At 44.0% G+C, this 13390-nt stretch overlaps 1 protein-coding gene across 6 annotated transcripts in view; it reads left to right on the forward strand.

Annotated features, from left to right (window-relative positions):
* The window catches only part of Esrp1 (epithelial splicing regulatory protein 1), a 55997-nt gene that overhangs the window by 11603 nt on the left and 31004 nt on the right, over window positions 1-13390 (forward strand). For 5 of the 6 annotated variants that reach the window (XM_075966968.1, XM_075966970.1, XM_075966969.1 and 2 more), the window contains exons 5-9: window positions 9477-9575; window positions 9680-9734; window positions 11517-11627; window positions 11724-11856; window positions 11955-11997. In XM_075966968.1, the coding sequence (XP_075823083.1) occupies window positions 9477-9575; window positions 9680-9734; window positions 11517-11627; window positions 11724-11856; window positions 11955-11997 (441 nt within the window). Of the gene's footprint in view, window positions 1-7488; window positions 7666-9453; window positions 9576-9679; window positions 9735-11516; window positions 11628-11723; window positions 11857-11954; window positions 11998-13390 lie in introns of those variants that run through there. The other variant, XM_075966974.1, reaches the window with a different exon arrangement.

The following is a 13390-nucleotide window of genomic DNA, read 5'->3' on the forward strand; positions in this document are numbered from 1 at the left end:
TCCCTTTCTCTGTCTCGTCTCTGAAGAGGCAGCCTCTGCCTCCCTTCCTCTTTTTCCCCTTCCTCTGTTTGTTCTCTCTCTCTCTCTCTCTCTCTCTCTCTCTCTCTCTCTCTCTCTCTCTCTCTGTCCTCCCTTTAAGGAAAAGCTCCCTCCACTGCCAACTCCCCGAAGGCAAACTTCTTTCTCTCTTTCTGTTCCTTCTTCTGAAGAGGCAGCCTCTGTCTCCCTCTTTTTTCCCCTTCCTCTTTTCTCTCTCTCTCTGTGTGCGCGCATGTGCGTGCTCCTCTGCCTCCCTTCTCTTTCCCCCTCCCTCTTCTCTCTCTGTCCCTTCTGAAGAAGCAGCCTCTGCCTTCCTTTCCTTCCTCTTTTCCCACTTCCTCTTTCCCCCCTCCCTCTTCTCTCTCTGTGCCCCTTCTTCTGAAGAAGCAGCCTCTGCCTTCCTTTCCTTCCTCTTTTTCCCCCCTCCCTCTTCTCTCTCTGTGCCCCTTCTGAAGAAGCAGCCTCTGCCTTCCTTTCCTTCCTCTTTTCCCACTTCCTCTTTTCCCCCCTCCCTCTTCTCTCTGTGCCCCTTCTGCTGAAGAAGCAGCCTCTGCCTTCCTTTCCTTCCTCTTTTCCCACTTCCTCTTTTCCCCCTCCATCTTCTCTCTATGTGCTCCTTCTTCTGAAAAAGCAGCCTCTGCCTTCCTTTCCTTCCTCTTTTTCCCACTTCCTCTTTTCCCCCCTCCCCCTTCTCTCTCTGTGCCCCTTCTTCTGAAGAAGCAGCCTCTGCCTTCCTTTCCTTCCTCTTTCTCCCCTTCCTCTTTTCTCCCTCTCCTCTCTCGCCTCTCTCTCCTCCCCCCCCTGTGTGTGTGTGTGTGTGTGTGTGTGTGTGTCGCGCGCGCCTCTGCCTCCCTTCCTTTTCCCTTTCCCTCTTCTCTCTCTCTGTTCTGGCTATGACAAAAAATGCTGCTATGAACATAGTTGAGCACATGTCCTTGTGGCACGATTGAGCATCCTTTGGATATATACTCAAAAGTGATATTACTTGATCTTGAGGAAGGTTGTTTCCTAATTTTCTGAGAAATCTCCACACTGACATCCAAAGGGACTGTACCAGCTTGCATTCCCACCAGCAATGCAAAAGTGTTTCCTTTACCCCACAACCTCTCCAGTATAAGTTATCATCAGTATTTTTGATCTTGGCCATTTTTACAGGTGTAAGATGGAATCTGAGTTGTTTTGATTTGCATTTCTCTGATGACTAAGGGTGTTGAACATTTCTTTAAGTGTCTTTCAGCCATTTTAGATTCCTCTGTTGAGAGTTCTCTGTTTGGGTCTGTACTCCTTTTTTTTTTTATCGGATTATGTGATATTTTGGTGTCCGATTTCTTGAGTTCTTTGTATATTTTGGAGATCAGACCTCTATACTGTAGCTCTGTAGTAGAATTTGAAGTCAGGAATTGTGATGCCTCCAGAAGTTCCTTTATTGTACAGGAATTGTTTTGGCTATCCTGGGTTTTTTGCTTTTCCCAAATGAAGTTGAGTACCGTTCTTTGGAAGTCTTTGAAGAATTTTGCTGGGATTTTGATGGGCATTGCGTTGAATCTGTAGATTGCTTTCGGTAGGATTGCCATTTTTAATATATTAACTCTGCCTACCCAAGCGCATGCATGGGAGGTCTTTCCATTTTTCTGGTGTCTTCTTCAATTTCTTTCTTCAAAGATTTAAAGTTCTTGTCATACTTGTTTGGTTAGTTACTCTAAGATATTTTATGCTATTTGTGGTTTGTGGCTCTTGTGAAGGGTGTTAATTCTCTGATTTCTTCCCCAGCCCTTTTATTATCAGTATACAGGAGGGCTACTGATTTTCTTGAGTTAATCTTGTATTCTGCTACATTATTGAAAGTGGTTATGAGTTGTAGAAGTTTCTTGGTAGAATTTTTGGGATCACTTATGTAAACTAGCATATCATCAGCAAACAGTAAGAGTTTGACTTTTTTTCCAATTTGTATCCCCTTGATCTCCCTTTGGTGTCTTATTGCTCTAGCTAGGACCTCAAGAACTATATTGAATAGATATGAAGAGGGTGAACAACCTTGTCTTTTTCCTGATTTCAGTGGAATCACTGGGAGTTTCTCTCCATTTAGTTTGATATTAGCTGTTGGCTTCTTATATATTGCCTTAATTATGTTTAGGTATGTTCGTTGTATCCCTGCTCTCTCCAAGACCTTTATCATGAAGGGATGTTATATTTTGTCAAATGCTTTTTTGGCATCAAATGAGAGGATCATGTGGTTTTTATTTTTCAGCTTGTTTATATGGTGGATTAACATTGACAGATTTTCATATGTTGAACCATCCCTGCATCTGTGGGATGAAGCTGACTTGGTCATGGTGGATGATGGTTCTGATGTGTTCTTGGAATCGATTTGCTAGTATTTTATTTAGCATTTTTGCATCAATGTTCATGAGTGAGATTGGTCTGTAATTCTCTTTCTTAGTATTGTCTTTCTGTGGTTTGGGTATCAGGGTAATTGTAGCCTCATAAAAAGAGTTTAACAATGTTCCCTCTGTTTCTATTGTGTGGAATAATTTGAGGAGTATTGGTATTAGTTCCTCTTTGAAAGTCTTGTAGAATTCTGAGCTGAAACCATCTGGTCCTGGGGTTTTTTTGTTTGGGAGACTTTTGATGATTTATAGAGCCATTTGTATAGATGTTTTTATTCATTTACTAAAATAGCTGTCTGGGCCATGGTGGCACACACCTTTAATCCCAGCACCCAGGAGGCAGAGGCAGGCCAGCCTGGTCTACAGAACGAGTTCCAAGACAGACTCCAGGAAAAGCAATCAAAAAATGACACAATGTTGTGCTTGAATCCATGAACTCCGGAGTCTCACGTATGAGAGTTAAATTGTTGGCATTTGTCAGCCTCGGTTTCTCTATATTAACGTAGGAAAGGCTTGGAAAGAATAGTACCATGGTGCCTGTCGCCAACAGTGTCGTGCCTGGCCAGTGTGACTGTTTCCTCCCAAGTTATTGGGTATATGAAAAGAGGTAAAACAGCTGCCAACAACTTCAAAATGGACTTCCTTATTCATTTAAAATCTTGTCTGAACTGTTTTACGGTTAAAGTTTTTGAACCTCATGTGACATTGCTAGATAGCTTTGAAAACTTCATTTTAGGTACATATTAGTTCAAGGTAAATGGTCATGTTGTCTTTTCATTTTGTAAATACTGGGTGATTATGACTTTTTTGTTGTTTTTTTTGTTTTTGCTTTGTTTTTGAGACAGAGTTTCTTTGTATAGCCCTGGCTGTCCTGAAACTCTCTGTAGACCAAGCTGGTCTCAAAATCACAGAGATCCTCCTACCTCTGCTTCCTAACTGCTGGAATTAAAGGCGTGTACCACCACTGCCCAGCTTATGGCTCAATCTTACATGAGGTTTTTATGGTGAGTTGAACTGGACCATTGCAATTGCACAAACTACTTCCCACCTTAAAAGATGCGGGGGACAGCACTGACTTTCTTATAGGTATCTCTCTATATGAAAATGATCAAACTTTCCAGTGTGTAGTTGAGATGTGCTCAGATAGTTGGCCTTGTCAGCTGGAGGGAGACGGAATTACCTTTGACATCACATCGGCACAGCACAAGTCCAGTTAGCATTGGCTTGTGGTCGGCGTGAGTTAAGCACTAGAAGTGACTGCTTGTCCAGCTGGCACACAGAGTAACTCTGTGTGACTTATCAGCTCTAGAAGTATATTTTGCTTTTGATGTAGTTCATTTGGTAGAGTGCTTGCCTACCACCCAGGAAACCCTGGGTTTGATATATGATGTCCACTCTTAGTACGGTGTAAGCCAAATGTTTATGGACGGGCACACATCAATAAGTCCAGCACAAGGGAAGTGGGGCAGGAAAGCCTGGTGTTCAGGGTCATCCTCTGCTACATAGTTAGATGTGAATGAGAACCTGTTACAAAAAATAAGCAGTTTGAGAGTTCCCAGATAATTGTTTTAGAAGGCCCTTAGCAACACTAATTGTACCCACAGGTTTATTTATATACATATGCCTACATAGATACACATACACGAGATCAAGAGTATACATGTTTACATGTGAGAGACACAGGGAGATCATGAAGTTGGGAAGGGAATGGAGGGCAGAGGAGGAGTCGAGCGTGGTGAGCTTGGGGGTGGATTTGATCCAAACAAAGTGTACTCGTGAATGAAGGAAAACATTAAAGCAGAGCGGGTCACTGAGGAGCTATGGCTGGCCTGCTCTAGATAGTTTGTTCTGGAATGGCCTGGGCTACATGAGATCTAGCTAAAAAATAAACCAAGAACAAAAATTCTTTTATTTATGTTCTGGTTATTTCAATGCTGAAGACTAAACCAGGCAAGCACTGTGCCAGTCTTGCATACGCTCCAACTCTTAAATATACCTGTTTTCTCTTGGTTTTGTTGAGATGCTGTTCCACTGTGGTACTAGAGTAGCTTCACACTCATGAGCCTGCATTTGTACCTTTCCACGTCACTGAGATCACAGATGGAAGCTGCCACATTCACTTCTGTTGCCCAGTGCCTACCTTCATCTCACTACTTCTAGGGTATATCCAACTCGTCAGGTTTGTTTGAAATTCCATTACTTGGCCCTTCATTAAGCTAATATCTCCAGAAAGTGGGATTTGGTAGGTAGAGATCTTTGTCGCCCCCCCCCCCCTTGGAAAGAGTAATTGGTGTTAAACTAAGACTTTAAGTTCTTTTCCTGCATGTTTCTGATGTAAGAAGTTTTCCTGCTGTGGCTCCTACTTGTATTTTACAGTGGTATCAGGAAAGACTGTGAGTTTAGTCAGCCAGTATAGATGGGCTTAAAGGAGCTAAACCTTCAGGCCGTTTCACCGACGGTGCTGAACCTCATCTACTGCTCCAGCTTCTCTGTGGATGGACACTCTGTTCAGTATAGTTTGAAACGTAGGGTTTTTTGTTCCCACCGTCCTAGCCTGATTCTTCCTTCCCTCTTGGCATTTCTGGTTTGTAAATCTGGCTGAGCCTGTCTGTGCTGTTGCGGCCGCCTGAGGGCATAGTGAGTCACTCCCGTGACCAGCCCTGCAGGAGATCAAGAGGCACAGGCTCATCTCACCTTCTCTCAAGATGTGACGTGAAGCAAGTAATTGAAAATATAATAGGCCTTGGTGGAAGAAAGTATTGGTGCTAAAGCATTAGAAAAACCCAAGCTGGAGAGATGGCTCAGCAGTTAAGAGCGCTGACTGCTCTTCCAGAGGACCAGGGTTCAAGTCCCAGCACCTACACGGCCGCTCACAACTCTCTATAACTCAAGATTGAGGGGATCCAGCACCTTCACACAGACATACATGTAAGCAAAACACCAGTGCACATAAAAAATAAAAAAGAAATCATCAAAAAATAAAAAGAATCCCCAAACTCACCTAGAGTCAGGTATGTAACTCAGCAGATGTGTGTTTCCTAGTGTGCAGAAGACAAGAAGGGAAGCCCTCCCTTGGTTGTTTGTGTTTGGATTTTGGTAAGGAAATGGAGCGAGCAGATTGAAGAGGTGCGTATGGGATAGACACGTGTAAAGAGGTGATCTGGGCATGGAGCAGGTCCAGTGGCTTGTAAAAGTTGTTACAGCTTCCAGCCGCCGGTCTCTGTGGTGGCACAAAGGGAAATATGTTGGGATGTATTATATAGAGCCATATTAGCCAAACGCCAGTGAGGTATTCTTTTTTTTTTTAAATTTATTTATTTATTAAAGATTTCTGTCTCTTCCCCGCCACCGCCTCCCATTTCCCTCCCCCTCCCCCAACTAAGTCCCCCCCCCAGCCCGAAAAGCAATCAGGGTTCCCTGCCCTGTGGGAAGTCCAAGGAACCCCCACCTCCATCCAGGTCTAGTAAGTTGAGCATCCAAACTGCCTAGGCTCCCACAAAGCCAGTACGTGCAGTAGAATCAGAAACCCATTGCCATTGTTCTTGAGTTCTCAGTAGTCCTCATTGTCCGCTATGCTCAGAGAGTCCGGTTTTATCCCAGGCTTTTTCAGACCCAAGCCAGCTGGCCTTGGTGAATTCCCAATAGAACATCCCCATTGTCTCATTGTGTGGGTGCACCCCTCGTGGTCCTGAGTTCCTTGCTCGTGCTCTCTCTCCTTCTGCTCCTGATTTGGACCTTGAGATTTATGTCCGGTGTTCCAGTGTGGGTCTCTGTCTCTGTCTCTTTTCATCGCCTGATGAAGGTTAATATTCAGGAGGATGCCTATATGTTTTTCTTTGGGTTCTCCTTATTTAGCTTCTCTAGGATCACTAATTATAGGCTCAATGTCCTTGGTTTATGGCTAGAAACCAAATATGAGTGAGTACATCCCATGTTCCTCTTTTTGGGTCTGGCTTACCTCACTCAGGATAGTGTTTTCTATTTCCATCCATTTGTATGCAAAATTCAAGAAGCCCTTGTTTTTTACTGCTGAGTAGTTCTCTAATATGTATATATTCCATACTTTCTTCATCCATTCTTCCATTGAAGGGCATCTAGGTTGTTTCCAGGTTCTGGCTATTACAAACAATGCTGCTATGAACATAGTTGAGCATATACTTTTGTTGTATGATAGGGCCTCTCTTGGGTATATTCCCAAGAATGGTATTGCTGGGTCCAGGGGTAAGTTGATCCCGAATTTCCTGAGAAACTGCCACACTGCTTTCCAAAGTGGTTGCACAAGTTTGCATTCCCACCAGCAATGGATGAGTGTACCCCTTTCTCCACCAGTGACGTATTCTTAATGAAAATGAGAATTTAGTAAAAATGATTCTTTAGCTGCCAATCGATTTCAACAGGGAAAGAGACTCTTTGTTTTTATTTTTGATCTCCTCTCCTTGACTTATAAATTTAATTTTTTTTCTCAAAAGTATTGCTCAAGGTAAAACAAAGTCAGTGAAGCGTTTTAGTCTAGAGCAGGTATGTGTGTCCAGCAAAGTGTGGCTGTATTAGGATCCAGTCCATTACATACAAAGTGTGGCTGGATTCAGATCCAGTCCCATTCCATACCGTAGAGGAACAGTTGGAGAACATCTCCAAATCCTAGGTCTGTCTTTTGTGGGTGTTGCTCTCCTACCTGATGGAATGTTGTGAAGAGAAAAGGAGGTGGATGATGGCAAGGTGTGTTTTAATTGCCTTTGCTTCTGCCTCTGTAAACAGATGCATACGTATGTGTATTATTTGGCTATGCCTGTTTGGGTGGGGATCCTTTAAATAGTTTGGTTATGATTTGTTATGTTCTGTATCTAGGTTTTTTTTTTAATTGATAATTGGTATTTATTGAGCTCTACATTTTTCTCTGTTCCCCTCCCCCCTTCAGCCCTTTTTTCCTTTTTTTTTTTTTTTTTTTTTTTATGACAGGGTCTCTTTGTAGTCCTAGCTGTTCTGAAACTTGCTGTATAGACCAGGCTGGTCTCAAACTCACACACGGCTTCTAGAGAATTATTTATTGGTGTATATTTGATTTGTTTATGAAAAGGAAGACTAAAATCACTAGAAGTAGGATTAGAAAATCTCAAACCTGGTTGGACGTGGTGGCTCATGTCTTTTTAGTCTCAGCCCTCAGGAAGCGGAGTCATCGTGAGTTCAAGGCTAGCACGGTCTCCAGGCAAGTTCCATCTCAGCTGGACTGCACAGTGAGGTTTGTCTCAAATAAACAGAACAAAAAAGAACTCTCAAACCTGTATGTGAAACAAAAAACTGAGGCTCCATCTCTTGTCGGAGACCTTCTTTGTATGTGATGAAAGTGGCCATGTAGTTACTTGATGGGCCTACCAGAGAGAGACGCGCCACAGCCCGGTGACGGCCACAGCTCTGTGCAGAAGCAGCTGGGGTGCTAGCATCTGTCGTTCCCAGCAGGCTTGGGGAGGAGTTTTACACCCAGGACTCTCTTGCCTACAGTGTTCAGGTGTTCTCCCTGCTCCCAGGACCCGCTGTTGTTTCTCTGTTTTCGTGTCTTAACTACAGTGTAGACAGAGGGCAACATGCTGTTATTAAATGTCTACTTTGTGTCTTTTTATCTTTGTCTTCACACAGACCCCAGAAGGTGAGGTTGTCACAGCCTTGGCTTTACAGATGAGCTGGAGTTTAGCGGGTTAAGTCGTTTCTTGGGAACTGTCTCTACTGAGAGGAAGGGGAGGCTGAGGGGTGGGGAAAGACTTGGAACAGATGGGAAAGAAGTACTGTGGTCTCGACTGATTGACTTTTGGATTCTACTTTTCCCTAAGTAGTCCATGAGGGATCTCATCTTTAGTTCTTTTTTACAAATACTTTTTAAGCTTTGAACACTATCAGCTAGGGGACAGGATGGTGTCAACAGGTGCAGTTCCCACAGTATCATCTTTGATTCCTGCTAAAACCGTAGTCTGGGCTGCAGAGAAGGCTTGGTGGTTAAGAGCAGTGGCTGTTCTTCCAGAGGCCCTGGGTTCAGTTCCCAGCACCCACGTGGCAGCTCACAACTGTCTTAACTCCAGCTCTAGGGGAATGGACTCCCTCACACAGGGTATATATAGGCAAAACACCAGAGCACATTAAATAAGTCTTTAAGAATGTATTCTGGACCTGTGAGATGGCCCAGCAGCTAGGACTGCTGCTGTGTCGGGACCCGCCTTCAATTGCCACGCGTGGGTTGTGGCATAAGCACACATCGAATGCCAGTTTTTAGAGGCAAAGACCACACACAAAAAGTAATTAAAATACAATATAAATTTTAAAAATACTTAAATATTTTTTAAAAAAAATAGTTGTGATTTACACATAGTACAAAATGTGGGAGACAAGCCCTGGTTAACCCAGAAAATATCCTGGTGTGATCAAGGAGCGTTAGGGTTGGTCGTGGTGTGTACCTACATTCTCGACACACTGAGGCTGAAATAGAAGGATTGCTTGAGCCTTTGAGTCCTGACCAGCCTGGGCAGCATTGAGGGTCACCGTGTCAAAACACACATGACGTTGCTGGTTCTGAGTGCTTGGATTATTCCTAAAATCTGCTGTGAAAGCATTTGGGTTTTGTGGAGTGCAGCTGAAGATAGGCTATCCCATAGGGGTCTGTGAGTATTCTGGAAGGGACGTTCTAGGTAAAAGCATGGGAATTGTGCCACTGGTGTTGTCAAGTGTAGACTGCAAAGTTTAGACCTGGTCTTGACTGACAGCCTTATCTTCAGGTTACCTGGTCATTGCCTTGTATGGGTAATGATAAAGAATTCGAATTAACTTGGTTGCTTTATGATTTGACCCAGAGCGCACACAGTTCTCGTGCATTTGTTGGATGGGGTGATTTGGATTTTTTCCGCAAGACTGCAGAGAGGGAGATATGAGGACTTCGGGTGAGTCCTGGCTGCTCAGAATCAGTCATGCTAAGTGTCCTGAGGAACTTCCCTGGCTTTCAGGGTAACCTCTGCCTAGTAGTAATCTGCCTTTACTTCTCCAGATGTTTCCTTAACAGCCCCCCAGGTCTAAACTTTGAGAAGAATGACTCTGTCTCCCGATACGGAGCCTCTCAAGTTGAAGATATGGGGAACATAATTTTAGCCATGATCTCAGAGCCTTACAGTGAGTATCACCATAGTGATTGATCTTGCAGCGCCGGGCTCTGATCGCTTTGTCCAGCTTTGCCGTCCATAGCCAGGATAACGACTGTGCTTTCTCATTTTCAGATCACAGGTTTTCAGATCCAGAAAGAGTAAACTACAAATTTGAAAGTGGTACATGGTGAGTGGTTGTCTACTCTTCCCTTGAACCTTAGACTTGTTCTTACTCATGGTTTTAAACCTTCCAGTCAGTTACCATTTTTATTGTCAAGTAATCTATTACTTAAAGCAAGCTTGTAGGCTGAGGTTAAAATTTGATGCCGAGTGCTGGTGGCACACACCTTATCCCAGCACTCGAGAGGCAGAGGCAGGAGGATCTCTGTGAGTTTGAGGCCAGAAGGAGTTCCAGAACAGCCAAGGCTGTTACACAGAGATACTCTGTCGCAAAAAAAGAAAAAAAGAGAGAAGAAAGAAAAGAAGATTTAAAAAAATTAGAAGTGTTGGTATATTTAATTACTTTTGGCTTAGGCATATACTGTTTAATATATGATTCTTCACGTTAGTCTTCATGTCTGTCTAACCTTTCCAAAGAAAAATAATAGGATTTGGAAGTTGTGGAGCGATTGGAAAGATGATGGTCATCACTTAGGGGTTCTTACTGCTCTTGTTGAGGACCTGAGGTTTGGTTCCCAGAGTCCACACCAGGCAGTTCACAGTAACTCCATTTCCAAGGGATTAAATGCTGTCTGGCCTCTGCACATGGTGCACATAAATTCATGTAGGCACACATACATACACATAAATGACAGTGGATCTTTAAAGGGTTTTAATGTTCCTGGGCTAAGTTACCTATGTACTATAGTAGCTACTGTATCACAGCAGACATCTAGGGAGGAGTCCGGAATGGTATCTCAGTGATCATAGGTAGATGTGGCTATACTAGTCAGTCACTGTCGTGAGACTGTCTGACACCTGGTGATAACCAGAAACTGCCCGTTTTACTGTCAGAGAGACCTTAGCACTGAAGTTTGTTGTAGAGAAAGAGACTCAGTAGGAAAATGTCCTAGGATTAGTGAAAATATGGATGGGAGACAGACCTTCAAAAGGTCAAAATATATTGTGGACGCCTTTCATGTGACTCACCAAGGTGTGGAGACTCCCAAGTGTTTCCATAAACACCTTGTGTTGCCTGGCACTCCCCTTTGCCGACGGAGACACTTACACCGTCCTCTGCCCTCACACTCCCGGCGTGGGTTAATTGTAGCTCTGTTCCCATCCTTGCTGCCAGGCTGGATTTAACTCCCACCCGTGTGCTTGATACCTGTGAAAAAAAATTAAAGCCCCAACCCTGCTTGACCTCATCAGTATGGTGTCTCAGGCTAGGAATCTTAGACTGAGGTAGGAAGTTCTCAAGTTCAAGGTCAGTCAGGATGATTTATTGAAGGGCTGTCTTCAAACAAAGAAAGAAACCTTCTTCCTTCTAGGTCAGGCCGTAAGGGGTTGGAAAGAAGTTGCTTCCTGTAAACTGATCTGAGATGATTTTGAGTGCATGGCGGACCAGGAGCTACGCAGCTGATAGACATTTTCCTAGATGAGCTAGCTATACTGGACCTACAGACAGCCATCTTTCTGTAGTGACACGGCAGATTTTTTTTTTTGTTTTTTCGAGACAGGGTTTCTCTGTGGTTTGGAGCCTGTCCTGGAACTAGCTCTTGTAGACCAGGCTGGTCTCAAACTCACAGAGATCCGCCTGCCTCTGCCTCCCAAGTGCTGGGATTAAAGGCGTGCGCCACCACCGCCCGGCGACAGGGCAGATTTTTGTGCCATTTCCAGACAGGTTGTGAGGGTCCAGAGAAGTTGGACCTGCAAGTCAGTCTGGTCTCAAAGGGAAACAGGTCTCCTCTGTCACCACGCAGCCTGTTTTGCATCAACTATGCTACATGACGTTGTGTTTGGTTCGCAGCAGCAAGATGGAGCTCATTGACGACAACACAGTCGTGAGGGCTCGAGGCTTGCCCTGGCAGTCTTCAGATCAAGACATCGCCAGGTTCTTCAAAGGACTCAATATCGCCAAGTTGGTTTTTCTTTGTTTCACCTCACCCCAGAGGAGTAGCGGGTCTTCTGTCGTTTGTCCTCACCCCCTTCCTGCCCTGTTTTGTTTCCTTCAAAGGGGAGGTGCGGCCCTCTGTCTGAATGCTCAGGGAAGGAGGAACGGAGAAGCACTGGTTAGGTTTGTAAGTGAGGAGCACAGAGATCTAGCCCTGCAGAGGCACAAGCATCACATGGGGAACCGGTACATCGAGGTACGCGTCACAGCCCAACACCCTGACCTCTGCACTTGACTGCTAACGTGTGATGGGTGGTTTAGAAATGGTTTCATAATGTCTCTTTATTTTCTTAGGTTTACAAAGCAACGGGTGAAGATTTTCTTAAGATTGCTGGAGGTGGGTTGCTCTTACGTAGTACATACTTCATTGATAACCTGAGGTTTTGCACACACACTGCAAGTGGATTCCTGTGACCATAAATGGTTCTTTCCTAGTAAAACCTGGAGGTTGGTTTATAAATAGGGAGAAGAATTTTCCCATACTGCTGGTGAATTTAATGGACTGTAACGTTTGCCCTAAGGCCTGAGCAAATCTACTATGTCTAAATAGCCATTGAGAATGAGACCATATTCAGGTGAAAGGGGCACTCACGTACAGTTACAACAGAGAGAAAGGTAGTTCTTGAGAGAAATGTTTCTGAACTGTTGGAAACAGCTGCCTGCAGTGCCTGAGGCTATTACAAGTCTATTTCTAGATTTTTCTCTCAGTTATTGAACTCATCGGTGCTCAAGACCATGGTAGTTTCTTGAATTTGGGGGGATAATTGTCTGGATTTGGTTCTTTCTCTCCTTCTACCTTTATGTGAGCTCTGAGGATTGAACTTAGGTCATCAGGTCCGGTTTAGTATTTTTAGATATGTGGTATTCACAGAAATAAGAATAGAGGAATAAAAAAAAAATCACTTTTAGGTTTTTTTGTTCTTTGAGACTGGGTTTTTCTGTGGCCTTGGAGCCTGTCCTGGAACTAGCTGTTGTAGAACTCCAGGGAGTCCTGGAGTTCCCTTTGTAGACCAGGCTGGCCTCAAACTCAGAGATCTGCCTGCCTCTGCCTCCTGGGTGCTGGAATTAAAGGCATGTGCCCCTATGCCACTGCCACCCGGCTCGTATACCATGTCTTTGTACATCCCTGCGGAACTCCTGGAGATTATTTTTAAGTATGCTGTAAAGTTTTATGTTTGTACTATTCTTTAGGGTGGGTCTCTGAACTGAAGCCATCAATAGATTGTGACAAGGTGCCAGTTTATGCTAGGGTGACTTCCCTTTAAATGTAAAGCCCTGTGTTATGCAGCAGTAGTAAATCTTTTCGGTTGTCAGACTTTCTACAAAAGGATTCTTTTCCTCCGATTTTCTAGTATGTTTCTTTTCTGCTACTTTCTTTGGCTAAATCCTAAGGCTTCAGAGTTTAAGACTTGACTTTTCTTCAAGTGTCTGAAGTTCACAGCATTGTTTGACATGGACTGGGCATAGATGGTGTATTTGGAGTTGCTGTGTTCGTCTGTGCCCTGGACTTGGATGGTAAACACTCCAGACTGGTACAGATGAACTGGGTTTCATTGTCTGCCTAGTGTGACCAGTGTTGTCTGTTGAGAGGACGTGGTGGTAGCGGGAGCTGCAGGTGTTGCATTTCAGGGCATGCTTTCACATGCACTGCTGTCCCGTGCTGCACTTGGAGCAGAGTTGGTGAATGTGGGAACTGGGCATTTGCATTTTCATTATTCTCTATGAAAGTT

The sequence above is a fragment of the Microtus pennsylvanicus genome, chromosome 3 (assembly GCF_037038515.1).
Source record: "Microtus pennsylvanicus isolate mMicPen1 chromosome 3, mMicPen1.hap1, whole genome shotgun sequence".
NCBI classification, from domain to species: Eukaryota; Metazoa; Chordata; class Mammalia; order Rodentia; family Cricetidae; genus Microtus; species Microtus pennsylvanicus.